Source organism: Lissotriton helveticus, chromosome 4_1, assembly GCF_964261635.1.
Source record: "Lissotriton helveticus chromosome 4_1, aLisHel1.1, whole genome shotgun sequence".
NCBI classification, from domain to species: domain Eukaryota; kingdom Metazoa; phylum Chordata; class Amphibia; order Caudata; family Salamandridae; genus Lissotriton; species Lissotriton helveticus.
In genome coordinates this window covers 361,226,140-361,244,425 of record NC_136063.1, presented here as the reverse complement: position 1 = coordinate 361,244,425, position 18,286 = coordinate 361,226,140, and the positions used below count along the sequence as shown (strand labels likewise).

Genomic DNA, 18,286 nt, shown 5'->3' with positions numbered 1-18,286 from the left:
AAGCTACGGGATGCACATGATTTGGCCTACAATGCACTATGAAAACATGCTGAGGTTCTTCCAGTTCATCATGAATAGCAGAGGGTGCATCTAAAGCAAAATCTTCCACAGCCATTACGGAGGATTAACTTTATTTAAAGTGCTGGAGTTTTCATATGACTTTGCTGAAAAGGGGTGCACTTAAATGTCGCATCTTTATCCCTTAATAAAAACGTTACAGTTTTAGCAATGTCTGAGGAAAAAAAATCATTTTAACATGATACAATTTTACAGGCCTATACTCGCTCAACAGTTGCTAAACATCTGGTTATAGGTCACACGAAAAAACTTTTAAAAGTGTAGCAAAGAAAAGCTTGGATCTTTCAACATTGCTTTGCTCACCTTGGGATTGTCTGATTCTGCTCCAGTGCACCGATGAGGAAATGTTCAGATGAGCTGACTTTATTCCTCAAACACGTTCTTTGGCTGAAAACAGCACCGATCCACAGGAGCCCCGACCAGAAGGCAGCAAAAAAAACCAAACCTGTGGCACACAGAAGAGTACCTGGGGGAAGATGAGATGGGAGTGATTGATGGCAATCAAGGTTTGCACTGCAGCCGGCGCACATTCTGCATAGATTGAGGCCCTAGGCGACCGCCTAGAAGTGTCTCCCGCACCCCTCCTCTACAGAGGCTGTGCTGTGTTTCTTAGAGAGGCAGTGGGTGGACTGGTCTGATGCCACCAAAGCGTAGAATGCCCAAAGGTGAGCACTATTTGGTCTAGTCTAAGTGGTGCTTGTGGACAGTAGCAGCATCTCTCTGGAAGAGGTGAGCAGCAAGCAGAATGTGAGGAGAAGCCACTAGTCTGGTCAGGAAGAGAAATCACAACTGAGATCCAAGAAGGATCTCACGCTCACTCTGGGGCTGGGCCTATACTACACTTCACCCAGAACACTGTCCCTATCCACTGCATATGTCAGTGAGAGATGGGAAAAAGAGTACATTGGGAGAAGTTGCGATCATGGGGAGAACCCGCCGTCAGTGAAGTCCTCTGATTTGCGTGAGCATTTTGGAACCTCGAAGGAAGGCAAGCAAATGTGCAAATGGATGCAACAGTTATCCTACCAATAAAGGTCTTTGAGACAAACTATGTAAAGAAAGATGTAAATCTGCAACTGCAGGTATACTACATACATTACATGGATGCAGATTTACGTCTTTCAGGAATTGACTCAATTGTCAAGAAGTATACCTCGAAGCCTGCAATCCATACAGGCATCAGAATATGCTGGGAAATCTTAAGTGAATTCCAGTTTTGCCTGAACACATACTCAAATGTAAAATTGCTCCTGCGAACATCTGGAAGTGAACTTGCGCGTTATCTTGTTTTGGTTTTTCTCTATTAGGAAAATAATATTTTTACCCATTGTAAATCCAGTTCCACTGGACCTCCATCAATTTTAGGGATGCTCTCTTTCCCTTCCCACCCGAAAGGTATTTTCTTGTCCTTGCCTGGAGTAAATACCAACATTTTAACAGGTGAGACAGTATTAAACAGGATTTGTGAATGCCCACAAATGTTGAAGTTTGTAGATATCCACAAGCTCGCAGGGCATTCCAACCTAGGTGCAACCGTGTGAGTACATTTACTTGTGCATAATTTTCTTGTGGAGAAATCCTTTTACGAGTGCAAAACCAACTTCTGAGAATTCCAAAAGTGGCTTTGCACATATAAAAGTTTATTACACATGTGAGCTAAACTTACGGCACAGTGATGGAAAGCTTAGCAATTTCTATGCTGTTTGTTGTTTAACAATATATCGTATGGTGGACTACAGTATGAGTGCTGTTTAGGCTTTAGGTACCCTACACAAGAAAAATATGTATTTGTAGAGCTGTAGGTGTCACAAGAGGTGCTATCATAAAGCAGAGTTTTACATGACTGGTCATGGACATACAATGCACATTTTCTGAGTTCAATGTTCCATCATAAAGCGGTATACAAGTTCAGCCTATATACTGGACAACACCTGCAGTTCCAATGAAACAATGGGTACAAAATGGCATTAGACGTGTCCTATTTTAAAGAAGTAAGTCGTCTTCGCATGGACAGATCCTTTCTGCTCAGTATGCTAAGTAACCTCTCTCTGATTCTGTGAGCGCACTGCATTAAATATCAAGTGCTCGTGCTGTGTAGGTCTCATACCATACGGCTGTCCACACAGGGCATTTTCTCTCAACGCTTACGCCTCAATACATAGCCTCATGCAGGTGCATTTATGCCCAATATTTAGATTTTTGTATCCAAATGTAGGTGCATTGAGGCTGATAATACATTTAATGTAGGGACAGGCAGTTTCTTAAATATACTTGCCACGTGATTATGATCCTAGCTGCACATAAAACGACGACTGAAAAATGCTGATGTAATTAATGTCTGGATTGTTTTTTAGGATCAAATTTCAAGATCGAATTTTCTTTGAACAACGTTCTCGCACAGACCAGAGCTTTTGATCCAAAAACCTCAGCAGTAGGAGCAACAACACAAACTACAACCACAACTACAACAAAGAAACCCATAGCTGTCGTGGACCCAGTCAGTTCTGCCCTGGGTGTCAGAAGTGGTCTTGCCTTCCAGGTGGCAGTTCTGATGGTTGGATTGTTACTAGGGACACTCTGAAGGTAAGTGGTACTGCTTTTCGGGTAAATGGTGAGTGAGAAAGGGAAAATCAGAACAGAGTCACCTCTTGTCTCACTTTTTCAGTTTAATAAAATGGTATTGAGGTTACGAGAGAAGACAATACTGAGCATAAAAAATATGAAATGAATATAAAGAATTATCATCATAAGGAGATAGATAACAATTCATAGAAGTAAAACATATTTGTAAATATGAAAAAATCATTATAATGATATAAAACCTCATTCTGAAATTTAAAACTGTAAGAGACATAGGGACACGTAATAGAGAAGAGAAAGAGAAAATAAAGTAAGGCACATGATTATTATATATTTTTTTTAAATGAAGAAAAAGATAGTCATATGAATTAGACGAGTTTGGCTTGAACAGTTTAAGTCAATTCTCTAATTCTGCCTGCACCAGCAAACATTAAAAACTAGAAAGTAGAACAATTGCATTGTTGTGAAACGAAAAAAGGTGCTTAATTATTCAAAAGTACATATTGCCCTCGAGACTACTGTTGCTTGAAATGCACACCAATTAGCTTCATTAGCAGTAGAGTAGCTAGAGCTTTTGCTGTCCGGGTATGGTCCCTGAGCTTGAGTTTGCCGCCCAGTGATGGACAGTGCAGGTAAGAGCAGGGGAGCGAGGAGGAGACGATGAGGAGGGATATATATATATTTTTAAACTTACCTTCAGCTCACTGCTGCCCCCACCCCCAAAAAATGCAACCTAAAAGGGACCACCCTCCCCCAGCTAAGCCACTGTTCATTAGATGACTAATTCAACTGGGTTTGCCTTTGATTTATGGCTTCTATGTTTGGGAGATTTTAGGCTGCTAAACATTTAATTTCTGTTGCTCAGAATATAATGCCTCCAATGTACATGAATAAAGAAACCAAATTACATTTTAAAATCATAAACGTCTATTGGTGGTAGCCATGATTTCCTGTGCAAATAATAACTCTGCTTATGCCGAGATTGTCTTTGCATGGATGGAGAACCTTTTCTTCAGAGCTAGAGTACCTAGATAATATCAGATGCTCCGTAAAGTAAGGGCTACATTCTTCTGTACTTCAGTAGTCTTCCTTTTGGTGGTGTCAGGAGACTGCATGGGTTTTATCACAGAGTCTTTGTGTTGATGTAAAAAAGCACCTATTTGTATTACAATTTAACACTAATTTTGCACACGTTTTTCTGCTTGTGTAAAGCATAAGGGAGCAAACACTGTCTTTAGGCGGGCAACACATGGAGAAAACTGATTTTACATTATTTTTGCTGCATTTGATTATTAGAAATGAAGATAAACAACTGCCACTTTTCGAATGTGAAAGAGGGGAATTGAGGCCCACAATACCAAAGGCAGCTAGCAAACCAGGATGTGCTAACTTCAATTCACTTTGTGGTTTGAGGATATACTTTGGGAAAGCACTTCTTTTTGAGTGGTTACGCCCCTTTTTTGAGGACTGATGCTGCTGGTTATTGAACTCTGTGCACTTTGGTACTGCTGTCCAGTCCTCAGTGCATGTGCTCTGGACCCTAAAACTTAGCAAAATAGGCTTTTTTTTTATTTTGCATATTTAACATTCCAGTAGGACCATAGTATATGGTGTAAGAAAATGCACGAGTCTCTTAGACTTAAATGTCACCTGCGGACTGCAGCACCTATTGTGCTATTCACCAGGCCGCCTAAGAAGCATGGCTTCAGGTCTACATATGTAGCCTGACTTCTGCAGCTTTTAAATTAATCATGTGGGCACAGCGTTAAAATACACCTTTTGACAAGAGTGAAACCACATTTTTAAAATATTAAGTAAGCGACCCCCTCCCCCACGAAGTAGGCCTTGTAGCCCACAAATTAGGATGCCCTGTCCCTAAAATGACTATAGCTGGTTCTATAAAGAAAAAGCTAAGGTACGGTTAATATGGTAGTTAGATATATTTGGTTTGGAATACACTGCAGAGGAGACAGGTCAGCCGCTCATTTTCATATTTATTAAAAATCCAACTCAGTGGTGAAGTTGGAAACTGAATAAACATGCAGTAAAAGTAACTTTTTAGTTTATTACCTGAACCCCTGCAGCCTATTAGGCCTACCTGCAGCTGGCCCGTCAGTGCTGCTTTGATGTGGTATAAAATAGTGCTTTCAGAGCTTTACCCAAGCAGAACAGGTCAGGAGTATCCAGGAACTTCACCAACTTAAACAGGATCGGGGGAGACCTACACTTTTATCGTGTTTTCATTGGGGTATCCTGACGAAGACGGGTCTTTTGATCCAAAAAAACTTTATCATCCAGGCTTTAGATTCACTGGAGGAGGGAGCTAGCCCCAGAACCAGCTTGAAGTCTTTGACTGGGATGCGACTACTCATTACCTTAAACGCACTGCCATGTGAGCCATAAGCTCTCCCCAGGGGCAGAACGATTTTGCCATCTTGGATTTGAATGAAAATGGTGAACTCAGGGACAGTTTGCCGTGAGGCTAGTGAATTGAATAAACGTAGAACCTCACCCCCTGTTCCTCATAACACATTCTGGACCTGTAGTTGAACAGCAGAGGACCTGGCCTGCTGCCTCTGACATTTGGAGAGGTGGACCTGCTCCCACTTGTACCCAAGACAAAAAGATGGACTGCAAGGTCAGTTTGGCTGACCTCCTGTGTGGCTACAGGGATTTAAGCTGCAAGATACCCTTACAAGTTACAATTGGAAATGAAATAGACCTTGCTGGTGGCTTTTGTAGAGTCTGACTCTCCCCGAAGTGCTGTCATTGAGGTCCTGGGAGCCATATAACTGTATAGTGTCTAGGATGAACTATCCCAGAAAATCTGAAAAGTATCTGGCTAATTGGAGACTAAACATTAAACTTCTAGGTGAACGTTTCAATTGATACAACTGATTCTCTGTGTGTCATCAAGTAAATTGGCCACCACTGTGAAGAGAATTTGCATTTGCACATGTATTTACCTTATTTGTTTTTTTTCTCCCCAGGAGAATTTATTTTCCCTGTGGAGAAGACCCGTTCCCTACATTCTTAAAAAAAGAGGATAGTGTTCCCTTTTTGTTTACTCGCCATGAAACCATAGCAATTTCTGCTTGTGTCAAGAGTAGGTTTGCACACGTTTATAGAGTGGTGAATGTCCTGCAAAATGTTTTGACCATATCATTATTTCTGAAAAGCAAATAATGCTTGTTAGTCACAGCAATAATTACTCTTCTCTCATGGAGAGAAAACCTGATGACATGAGATAGAGACAGGAACGTCACACAATTCACCCATTTTTGCAATTAACCCCTTCCACGCTGCTGACGAGCTGGGCTCGTCATGAGGTAGCCTCCTGCTACGCTGATGACGAGCCCAGCTCGTCACGTAAAATGCGGTTTCGCAAAACTCCGCGTACAAGCGGAATTCCGCCCGCACGCATGCGGTTAAAAAGCAATTTTTAGCACAATGGAAGGTATCCCTCCTTGTATCGGATTTAAATAGGACTAGCTGCATAGGGATGAAATTAAAAATATGTACTTGCAAGTATAAATGGTAACATTGGCTAGAATGGCGCTTTGCAGGTGGGGCTGCACACCTTAAACTTGTGCAGTGGCAAAAGCTTTTAGCTTATACACATACAAGAAATTCATTCTCCTAGCATGTAAGAAAAAAGACGGTAAAGCCAGATGGCGCTGCTGTTCAAGGAATATTCTCTGGATATTTGGGGAGGGTTAGAACTAGGGGTGGGTGCTAAACTCCGCTCCACCTGCAGAGTTTGTGGATTTTTGGAGACAGGAGTTTCAGAAAAACTCCACCAACTGTCGTGCAGAAGAGTTTTTTCTTGTGTGTGACTCACCAATGGTAAGTTGGCAAGTGAGAGCAAGAAAATGGAGCTCTGGTCAGCCTCCCGGCGAAATTTCGCAACACAGGCCGCAACCGCTCACATTAAGAAAGCCTCCACTCCTGGTGTAAAAGCTGCTACTCTAGTAGAAAAGCTACTCGAGCGTCAGAAAAAAGCAGGGCCCTCTGGCGTGCCGCATGGTGCAGTTTGTGCTGATTTTACAGTGCGGGACAAGCTGACGGTGCTAAAAATCATCTTGTGTAGTGCGACCACAGCTCTGCAGCTCGCAGAACTCTGAAGAATCTCGCAGAGTTTTGGGGGGACAGAGTGAAACTCCATGGGTTACGCTCACCCCTATTTAGAACACCGGACATTGAGGCTAAAAAACACTGCTGCAAGTTTTTAAGATCGTGACGTTTGCTTTAATTTTAAACATGGGCATTTGCTCGATTTCAAAATTCCTGAAAACTGTTCAGTTTTAAAATCATTCCTCTCAATCATTCCTCTCCTACCAACTGCCTATGATGTAAAAGTATGTAACCATAGCAATTCTTTTTTTTAAAAAACATCTCCCGACTCCTTTATTAGATTTACTTCTGTTGCTGGTAGAGGCAAACTACCATGGTTAACCAGGGGATTCCTACAGAAACCTGTGTTTTTTCCATGTGGTAGCTCATTCACAGGACGACTGTTGCCTCTTCTCTGTCGTCTAACAATTCGTGGTGTCCTACAAAAATGTTTCCATATTTTCTTGTGATATGCTCTTGCAAAGCCCTGGAAGGCTTTGGCGTGTGTTAATGATACATTTATTTATTTATTTATTTATATGCTTCTATAGCGCCTGAATAGACCCCCGAAGGGGTATCTCCGCGCTTTGCCATACAAAGGAGACCAGCTACTCTGCCCATAAACATTTTTAGTGGGTGGTAGGAGGGGAGTGAATTAGATGCTGGAAAAAAGGTACGTTTTCAGGGTTTTTCGGAAAGACAGGTGATCAGTACTAAGTTTTAATGCGAGGGGCAGGGTGTTCCAAAGAACAGGCCCTGTGTATGCTAAGGCCCTGCCTCCTTGCCGAGTTTTTTTAATTTTTGGAACCTTAAGGAGCTGGAGGTTGCTAGATCGTAGTGAACGTCCAGGAACATAGGGGAGGAAGGCTGAGGTGAGATATTTCGGTCCTTTCCCCATCAGGCACTTGTTAATTGTGCACAAGATTTTGAATTTGGTCCGCAGTCGCACTGGCAGCCAGTGAAGTTCTGTCAGTAGTGGCCGGGAGGGAGTCCTAGATGGAGCATTCATGACTAACCTCGCGGCCGTATTCTGGACCACCTGTAGTTTGTTAAATTGGCCTTCATTAGCTGACAAAAGAAGGCCATTACAGTAGTCCAGTCTACTGACGACCAGAGCCTGGACCAAGGTCTTTCTGTGGTGATCTGGGAGAAAAGGAAACACCCTTCTCAGCAAAGAAATAACCCCGAAACAGGTACCAGCAACCTGGTTGACGTGTTCTTTAAAGGTCAGTGACTGATCAAACAGCACTCCCAGATTTCTTATGGTCTGTTTAGGAATAGGGGCAGGTCCTAGTTCAAGCGGCCACCACTCATTGGACCATAGTGTTACTGCTTCCCCATAGAGTACAACCTCTGTTTTGGTCACGTTGCACTGTAAGCAGTTGTTTGTCATCCATCTGGAAACTGCCCTCATGCCTTCTGCGAAAGTTCTTTGTAAAGCAGGAGAGAAGGTCTTAAAAGGGAACAGAAGTTGGGTGTCGTCGGCGTAGGACACCGGTATAAACCCAAAGGATCTCACCAAGTCAGCCAGGGGGGCCACGTACACATTAAACAATGTGGGGCTTAGGCATGAGCCCTGTGGCACACCCCTGGTGAGCTCCCTAGCGATGGATTTATGGGAGCCCAATCGGACTTCCTGAGAGCGACCCGAAAGAAAGCTCTCCATCCAGGACAGGGCTGTACCTCCCAGTCCTATCTCTCTCAGCCGACAGAGAAGCAAATCGTGAGACACCGTATCGAAGGCAGCGGATAAGTCCAGTAGCACCAGAATCATCGACATAACGTTCTAGATCATCAGGCCTATATAACTTTTGCAAATATTCTGTATAGAAATTGATTGATTTTTCTATTTTTTTCAGGTCACATCTTTGAGGCACAGTTTCGAATGGAAATCTAAAAACTCGGACGCTGTCAAAGGAAACTAATTTACTCCGTTCAATGTTTTTAAATTTTAAGGAGCAAAGAAATTTAAAATACATATTTATTTCACTACTTTGCAAATGGTGAAAGAGCAACAAATTGTTTTGAGTCAACTGATTGAAACTACTTTTTTTGGTTTTTCAGGTCATTTGTATTTGTCATGAATTGAAGGGTGAGGTGTTCAATTAATTGTAGCAGTAAATGTTTCACTACCAAATGTTTGCCAAAATGTGATGATTTTTTCCTCATTTAGACTGTCTATCCAAATTAAAATGTGGTACTTCGTCTCTTTCCAGAAATCTCTTAAGTGTCCCCGAACTGCAGTAATTTGTGGGGTTTGCCAGGCTACCCTAAATATTCTGGGGACATTGGCTTTTTCTACTGCTTATCTTCTTACCCATGGGTTCGCTTGGGGTTTCTTCAACTCTATGAGTCCATTGAGGCTCCAGCAGTCAGTGCTATCAGTGATTGAATGTTGAAATGGTTAAACAGTAAACATATCTGTGCATTCAACTGCATGCGTTGTGCACTCAAAGGCTCAGGTGGTATTCAAGCGCAAAAATGAACTGAAACAATTTTCGTGCCATTTTAGCACTGCAGTGATTTACACCTCTTTACTAACTGAACGTGTTCCCGTTGACATCCACTTACCACTTTTATCACCGGAAGAGAATTCACCAGCAGAGTATACCCACTTGCTTCACGAATCCGAGGTTTGTCCATTACCACCAAACTCCAATTCTGGCTTTACGTTTTGAGCCGTGGCAGGAAAAGAGGAAAAGAGGTATTAATAGTGGAGCAAGAGGAGTTCATTCTGATTGTAGTGAAGGCCATGAAGTGTGGATTGTAATGAAGGCCATCACGTGTTCCCAGGTCAAACTAGAGCAGCCTTTTTTGGCATGGAAAACAAAAGCACTTCAATACCAGGATGCTATTCATTTTTAGGATGAATTTCTTATTGAATGGTACACAAGAAGAATTACATTATGAGCTGTAAATGTCTGTTTATTTGGAGGATACGTGATCAAATATATAATTGCCCCATTACTATGCTAATAGCAATAATAACAACCTCTCTTTTGCACATTACTTAATACGCCTGTTTTGCACTTTCTGAGCAATGTAAATTAGAAGTGTTGTTTTTATCCATTGTTGTGATACTAAATTTATCTGGAAAGTACAGGCTGAGTCGCCAGGTCAGGAGTGTACAACACTGTAATTGCGATAAAACACATATCAACCAAACTTTCACCTGCTGCTATTTATACTGCTGTTGATCTGTTTTATAAACTCCAATGTACAAAATAAAATAAAAATTATTTGAAACAAATGCATTTTTGTTACTATAAGAATTCTAACGTAATCTACCTTAGATCCCACATTTATTCTTATGCCTCAGGTTCTTCTCATGCTGCTTTATTGTATTGTACTCATACTGTTTCTTCACCCCAATGCCAGTTTTCTCTTTGTACAGCTCTCTGATACCCATCTGGGTCTTGTTTGCGCTTTATAAAACTTTTCAAGAACATAAATAATAAATAATCTGCAGACACCTGCTCTGTCTTCTTGTAATGCTTAGTTTGGCGTTATTCTCTGTATCTAATGAATTTGAAGAAATCATTGTTATTCTTATACAATAAATCAAAGTTTCAGATGCACGAACAGATATAATTGCGAGTTCTTAATGTCCTTCCTTTGATCCAGTGATACCAAAAATGTTTCAACGAGTCATATATCCCTGCTAGTAAAAATGTGAAGTTTCTGAAACAGGTGTGAAATTATAGATGCATGTCATCCCTGATAGATTTTTTTATGGTAGCCTTCGATAATTATGATGAAAGGGCATTTTACTATTGGAAAGACATCTGGCATAACATGATGCAGCAGGCAACTCTGTGAATAATTGATATCGCTAAATGATTGAGGCTTCTTATTCAACTATTTGAATGTATTCTTTTATTATAATGAAAAGCAGATATATCATGACAGGTAATGATGTATATTATTTTAAATTAGTTGTTTCACCGATGGTTGTGCTTACAATCTAATCACCCTTAGCTCCAAGCTAAAATGTAATAAATAATATGACACCACATATCCCATCAGTAGAACCAGAGATATGAAGTTTTAGGTGAAAATAGCGTCAAAAAGACAAAGTGCCACTAGCAGTTATATGGTCATGCTGGACCGGGGTAAAGTCACACGTTCAGGCTGACTGCAATTGAGCACGGGTTATATACAGGGACCAGGTTTGTGCCATTGAAGTGGTACCTTCTCCAGACTGCGCAAAAAGTGCTTTTCACTTTGCCAGGGTCCAGAAGGAGGAGGTTGTTGGAGTAAGGAGCAAATCGGGTGTTGCAGACGGTCGATGCTGTAACTTGAAGAGCCAGCTGTCGCTGGAGACCTGGAGATTTACATTAGCAATTCCTGTAGCTTTTTCTGCTCCCTTTACTTTCTCATTTTCTCACTCAGAGCCTTATTTATGAGAAGTGATGCATCGCTGCATGAAAACAGTGATGCATCACTTCTCAGTGCGCCCTCCTTGCGACATGATGACTGGGTCATATTTACTGTTTGACGCACCATGTCGCAAGAAATGACAGATACGTCCGTATTACTGATGCATCTGGCGACACAAAACTGACGCATTGCTGGAGTTGTGTCGGAAGCTTGATGCAACTCCAGCAATGCAGGGGGAGGGCTTTGAATATAGCCCTGGGTCACCTGTAAGCCTACTATGAGGCAGGCGTAAGGATTTGACGCAATGCGTCCTAGAAGTGGCGCACTGAAATCTTATAGATTTCAATGCGCCATTTCTACGAGGCTAGGATGCAGGGGAACGCCCACCCTGTAATCATTATACCTAACACCGGTAGAATGTAGCGGAGGGGGTTTACAAAGTGACACATCTGCCTAGATGTGTCACTTTGCAAATAGGGCTCAGCATGTGTGCATTCTTTACACCACCGGTGCGTCACAAAATGTGATGGATTGGCGGAGCAAAAGTGTCACAAGGGCTCATAAATGAGCCCCTCAATTGGTCCTCCAATGAATGTATCTCTATGCAGAAAGGGGTTGGATATTTAGCGGACTGACAGTTACCCAATGAGGACCAGAAATAGGATAACTGTATTCACAAGCTCAACATTAAGCTCTTCTGGATAATTCTCATGATAATACCATAAGCATAAAATATGATCACTGCAAACCCAAGTCTCCTAAAGAAACGTAGGCGAGCAAGGATCATGCAAACCAAAAGCTCTTTTATCGCAAGAAAGAAATGAAGCATTAGGATTTTAGAATCCTAGACTTTCCTCTTGCAATTAGGTTTAGTCATATGGTAACCCAGAAGATAATGCACATTCACAAAGGATAATAAATTAGAATAGCAGAGTCCAATCAAATTTGTTAAATTAGTTTATCTGATTAAACGGAAGCAATACCAATAAGTAATTTAGCATTCAGATTTTAATTTCGTGGAGAAGTGTGGCTCACCGGTTAGAGGAGGCAGACCCTGATGCAGAGGTCAGACCCGGGACCAGGGTTCAATTCCCGACGCGGCAGGGTCTTGAGCTCATAATGTCCATGGACTCGATACTCGCCTCGGTGCCTACTCAAATCGTGGGTACACACAATCTGCAACTCTGGGCAATAGCTTGCTTAATCTCCACTACGGCCCCACCGCGATGGGATGCCTGGTCTTCACCTTGGGGATGCCCAGTAGGGTAATCTCGCAGTGAAAGACCAGGACGGGTTCCCAAAGCAAGCGCCTTGAGACCTTACGGTTATAAGGTGCTATACAAGAGCATATGATTATGATTAGATTATTTTAATGAATACCAAAGCGCAGAACTCAGAAAAATGAAAGAGATCAGACGGGCCGGTCTCTCTCAGTGGAAAGAGACCCTCAGGTGCACAGCAGCGTATGTGTCAGTTGGATAGCTAAGCCTTCAGGAGAGACTTGTACAGGAAAGTTCAGCAAAGTTCGAAGTAGCCGTCCAGTCCAATAGACCGGGATATGTCCTTGTCTGGCATCAAAACCACAGAGGTCACAGCAGCACAAACAAAGCTCTCTGCAAGAGTCACAGAATATTCAGCAAAATCATCACAAAGGTTTCAAGAAGCCATTTAGGAAAGGCAATTATGCTCAGTCAGTTCAGGGATGGCTCCTCTTGGCATCACTTCAACTTGTCAGGCCACTCAGTCCATTGGTCAGTTCATATAGGGTAAGTATGATGTGACAATAAAGAAGACACAAATCCGGAAAAATAGGTGGCTGGATCACGCAGTTCCTTACATTATTCAGCATGTGACACATTGAACAATGACCCATTGAGGTAAAGACATAGCAAGTTCATAAGGGCACTTTACCAGTCAGCTGTTTGTAAACTGTTGCAATAATTGTAACAAGTGTTGTTTGCAAGACAAGCGGAGTCAAAGAAACAGTTATATAATTCAATATTACTGGCAATAGTGTGGAATGTTCCCATAGGCTTTGGTTCCTCTAGTTGACAATTTCATTTCAAGTATATGGCCTATGAATTTAAGCTAAACTACAGCTAGTCATATTAACAGTGTTTTATGAATTTAAAGAAAACTGAAGCATAAAAGTACAAAGATAGCATCAAATCGCAAATAATTTGTTTCATCATGGTTAAAATCAATACATATAAGTATTGGTTACTCATAACATTTTGAAAACATTAGCATGTACATGTAAGTAATATTTTGTCTAAACATTCTGGTTTATTATCAAAACTTTGAATATATATGAAATACATTCTAGAAAAGTTTCATGAAAGCACAGTTAATCATGATTGTGTAACAACTACTTTTCTTTTGTCATTTTGGTGTACACGTTCTTACATACAATTCCACTCACATATATTTTTCACATAAAATCAAGTTAATTCATATTGTTTCATTTTAGTTTCATTAATTTTCACACTACTATATGAATATCAAGGTGATTATCGATAAATTCCATAGCGTGGAGAATTTTACTTTTTTACACATACTAACACATTAATGATATATTTTCATTAAAATAATCACATTTATAATAGTTAAATGAATAATATAGGCATAAAAAACACAATCCATAGCACATGCAAAATTACAATTGACACATAATTAAATGCCAGTGTAGACAATCATGTTATCTCCTTTTACTGTTCTTTTTTCTCTCTTTTTTCTTTTAGTTGTTCTAATTCCTTAGACAGTACATGTTTCGTCGCTAGTTGGCCACACTGTCCCGGGACTTCTTCAAGGCCCAAACTTATGTATATGGAACTCTCTTTCGGTGATTTTTCTGTCAGGAAGGAAGTATGAGTTCCTATTATTCTTCATGTTTTAATGGTAGCATCGTCACGGCTGTCTTGGCTAGTCATCAATCAAAATTAGCGGACCCCAAGTATGGGGATTATTCATAAAATATGCCTGTCCCAGAACAGCCGTCTAGCGATTACGCTGTCATTATGACGTGGGCCTCTCAAATAATAAACCGTAGGCCAGCACGGCCCTAAATATGGGGATATCTATTAGCACTCCCATCCCGGGACATAAGATCTTTCAGTCCATCTCTCGTCGTGCGTACTCGTATTTTATGAATAATCCCCCTAAACAGGGTGCACTAATTGTGATTGATGACTGGCCAACACAGCCGTGACGATTCTACCATTAATACACATAGAGAAGTAGGAACTTATATATGCTTTGTGATGGAAATATCACTGAAAGAGAAGTTCTATATACAGAAGTTTGAGCCTTGAAGAAGTCGTGGGACAGTGTGTCCAACTGGTGATGAAACACGTGTTGGCTAAGGAATTAGAAAAGCTAAAATAAAAAAAAGAGAAAAAAGAGCAATAGAAGATAACATGATTGTCGACAATGACATTTAATGAAGTGTGGATTGTGAGTTTGCGTGTGCTGGGGATTGTCTTTTTAATGTTCAGCTGGCCTAGGCTACATTACAGGGATAAGGGGTTGTTCTCTCTACCCTGCTGCACCGCATTCAAGATAAGGTACCGAGCTTATCAGCTTGTGAATTTCCCTTAGGAACGCCACCACCCTATTAAAGTATAAAGTAATATAGGCATAAACTACCATTCTTCTACATGCTTTTACAATGCAGAAACTAATTTTCGTATACTTTTGTGTCATTTCTCTCAGTGTGAAAATTCACGTTTGCTAATCTCTTTCGAGAAGGTGTCATAAATCATTTATTTTGTCAGAAATCCTTTTGATGTAATCTCTGTTCTATCACAGTTAACACGAAAAGCAGCTTTCACTTGAGCTTTATTTTGGTGGTTGTCATATCTTAGGTAACCGATTCTGCAGGACATGGGGTTCTTCAATCTGATAATGTTCTGTTGCCATGTGATGATGTGTTTCTCTGTAACCAGTACATCAAAACTGGAATGTAAGGTGAGGATTCTTTGAAAGGCCGTTGGCAGGTGAAGCTAGGAGCTGCGTGTCTCTAGCTGTGTCTGGGGTCTCTGTTCCTGGAAACCTGAATAAAGGAGTTTATTCTGTTCTCAGATGTTGTTGTAGTGGCTATTTGCATCTCCAAATAGCAGTCATCACAGGCAGTCAATTCTCAGTGTGATGAGGTCACGCAACACTCACAAGGTGCCCAGATGTCTATACTTTCACCTTTTCTTTATAAGAGTACAGTCTGATGCTTGCCAAGAGTCCAGGACCTAGTGGCACCACTTGGGTATCAGGATTCACAGCAGTAGAGCCTAGCAGCAGATCTCCTACAGATTCAGGCATATCCAGATGGTGTTGGGAGTTGCAGGGAAGTCTTTAACAGCTTGGTATGAGCTTGTAGACTACTGACCCATGGTAAGTCTGGAGAGTCTAGCTTCCAGTCAAGCAGATGCAATCTAACTTCTTCCGGAAGTAGGGCAGTCCTTCTTCTGATTCTTCCACAGATCCAGGAGTGTTTTGATGAAAGGTTCTGAATGTGTTACTTTTATAACTGGTACCAGCTCTAGTTTCCCCCAAAGCTGGCTCTGGTGAGTTTCCCTTCCCTCAGTCCTGACTCCAGACTGTTTAGTATGATGAAGGCAAGAGCAAGCCTGGTGTCAAGTTCCTTTTTGTGTGCCTCAGGCATGGCACTTTAAAATATAAGTAGGGCAGAACACAGATCCTCTCCAGCCATCCTGCCAGGAAGACACTCCCCTCACATCTAGGCTTCTTATATCTCGATATATGGAAGCAATATGCAACTCACAACAGGAAAGCCACAGTGGCATAACACTAGCCCTCGCACCCTCCACAGTGCAGGGGGACCCTGTGGCACTGTGCACTGGGGGTCTGATAACCAATAATTCTTACATTTGCGAGAGTTTCAGGTATTGACAAGGCCTTTTACCCATGTGTTTTGGTTTGGAGTGGAGTGGATACATGTGGTGTGGAGTGAAATTATGTGGGTTGGATTGGAATTGTTAGTTGTGGATATTTTAGGGGTGAAATTGTGTGGTGTAGAGTGGATTTGTATAGTAGTATTAGGTGGCATGGTGAATAGATTGGGGTGGGAGTTGGACAGAATAGTTAGACAGGAAGACAGAAAGGGATTGGTAGTTTGTGCACGAATGCTGAATGAACTCCAGAAAGAGTAGCAGAAAGAGTGTGTGAAAAAGAGAGAAAGAAGGGGAGAGCAGGAAACTAATGCATAAGAGCGCCTGTGTGTGCAGAAGACACCCCAGGAAGAGGAGGAGAGCTTAAGAATGAGGGACGGAAACCTTGAAATGCACAGGAAAGAAACTGTGCTCAAAGACCTGAAGTCAACCACTTGAGAGAGGTGGGAAAAGTGAGTGTGAGAGTAAGAGAGAGGAGTGAGACAGAGTATGAGTGAGAGAAAAAGACTGGTTGGTCTTCCTAAAGAAACCTTATTAACCTCAAAGTAAGGCAGGTGTTTAGAGAGAAAATGACCCACTCACCCCCAGCTAATGGCAGGGCACCGAGGACGGGCATCAGACTGAAAGAGGCGTGTGAGCTGACAGAGAGAGCAAGGAAAGAGACAGGCTGTGCAAATTTCCCAGTTTCTGAGTATAAGTGAGAGCAGATCACAGAGAATGGTAGCGGTGGGATACAGGGTAGCACATCAGTTATACCACAGTATATTTCTAACATCGACTGATTTCTTTCTCTTATGAACATGTATCAGTACTGGTGCCACTCAAGGTAATATAATACATTCCGCTATCACAAATGTAAACACATAGAAATGCTAATGACTCCTATGTTAGTTACAAAAACACGATATTTACCTCTGCACTCCACAAATATATATAGCATTTACAATGAATAGTGCAGCTAGTCTTTGCGGCTTTCTATTTAGCAATTCACAGGCAAGTGAACCAACTACTCAATTAAGACAGATTTTTTTTTAATTAATATATTGATATTATTTTCATTTTCTTATTTTGGTGACTTTATATTTGACAACCGCATCTGAATAAACAACATGAAACAATACAAGTGTCAAACACAATTTCACGGAGAGTCTTATCTTGTTGTCTTTGATGGAAACAGCAGACACGTGTTTCGTTATAAATGGTAACTTCTTCAAGGCTTGAAAAAAGTCCAAAAAAGAACAACAGTACAGCTCTCTAATGGATGTTTCAAGTACATAGGAGTCACCCGTATCTCGTATTTCAGTCAAAACCAAGATAAAAGCAAGGACATGTATTTTGTGGTGTCCTCATAGAAATGAAAAGCGAAATTGTGGGAGGGGTACCTTCTTGTCTGATATCCCCCCTTTTGGTCAAGTATGAGGCAATCCTACTTCATGTGTGTGGCATATATTTTCAAAGTATGCGAGGTTCAAGTGGAGGTCTTATCTAAATCAATCCCACTTCGTGTATTAGACGTAGGTGTTGCTAAGTATAAACTGTCCAAGGTAAGGTCATGACCGTTCTTAGTATGGCCTAAGGTGCTATGATATGCCCACCTCTTGTCAGCGTGGCACGCCATGTATCTAACGTGGTGTTCTCCATTTAGTAAAACAGCACTGAGATGAGTGGAAGACATGAGAAGGTAGAGGAATCCCTCAAGACAGATTTGTGCAATACTGCATTCCTGTAAGTTGGGTAGGACACACTAAAAATGGTGCTCTTTCATTCAGTGAGTGATCGCAAGGAAGGGAACCTATCACAAGAAAGGGGCCTGGACACATCTTAGGAAGGAGATGGGGCATATTCGTGAATCATAAAGAGGAGGGCTGGGAACCAGGCTTAACCTTTAGATGCACTTATCACTGTGGCTGGCATCCTGATGTGAACTCTAGTCACTCCCACAACCACCTGTGTTTTGAGCCTACCAGCATCAGAATCCCTACTGCTGTGACAGACGGTCTTTCAAGAGGAAGAGGGAGAGAAGAAGTATGTAGTTCACAAGAAGCAGAACTCAAAAATACAACTTTGAAGACCCAAACCCTAAATCACATTTGGTGACTATAAGAAGAGGAGGTTGAGACCCTAAAAATGTAATGTGCCGAGCAGCCAGACAGGTTGTATGAGGAAGGGAAGTTCTGCAAGACTTCTGCCTGTGACTAGGGCTGAGGGCCAAGTCATTTTAGACTCCCTGC

The 18,286-nt window shown here is 41.5% G+C and overlaps 1 protein-coding gene across 1 annotated transcript in view; it reads left to right on the top strand.

Moving 5' to 3' along the window:
• PKHD1L1 (PKHD1 like 1) overlaps positions 1 to 10,243 on the top strand; it is a 466,042-nt gene extending 455,799 nt beyond the window's left edge. Inside the window, exons 73-74 of the mRNA XM_078686145.1 lie at positions 2,433 to 2,661; positions 8,631 to 10,243. Of these exons, the coding sequence (XP_078542271.1) occupies positions 2,433 to 2,659 (227 nt within the window). The 3' untranslated portion in view covers positions 2,660 to 2,661; positions 8,631 to 10,243. The remainder of the gene's footprint in view (positions 1 to 2,432; positions 2,662 to 8,630) is intronic.
• Positions 10,244 to 18,286: the final 8,043 nt, after the last annotated feature.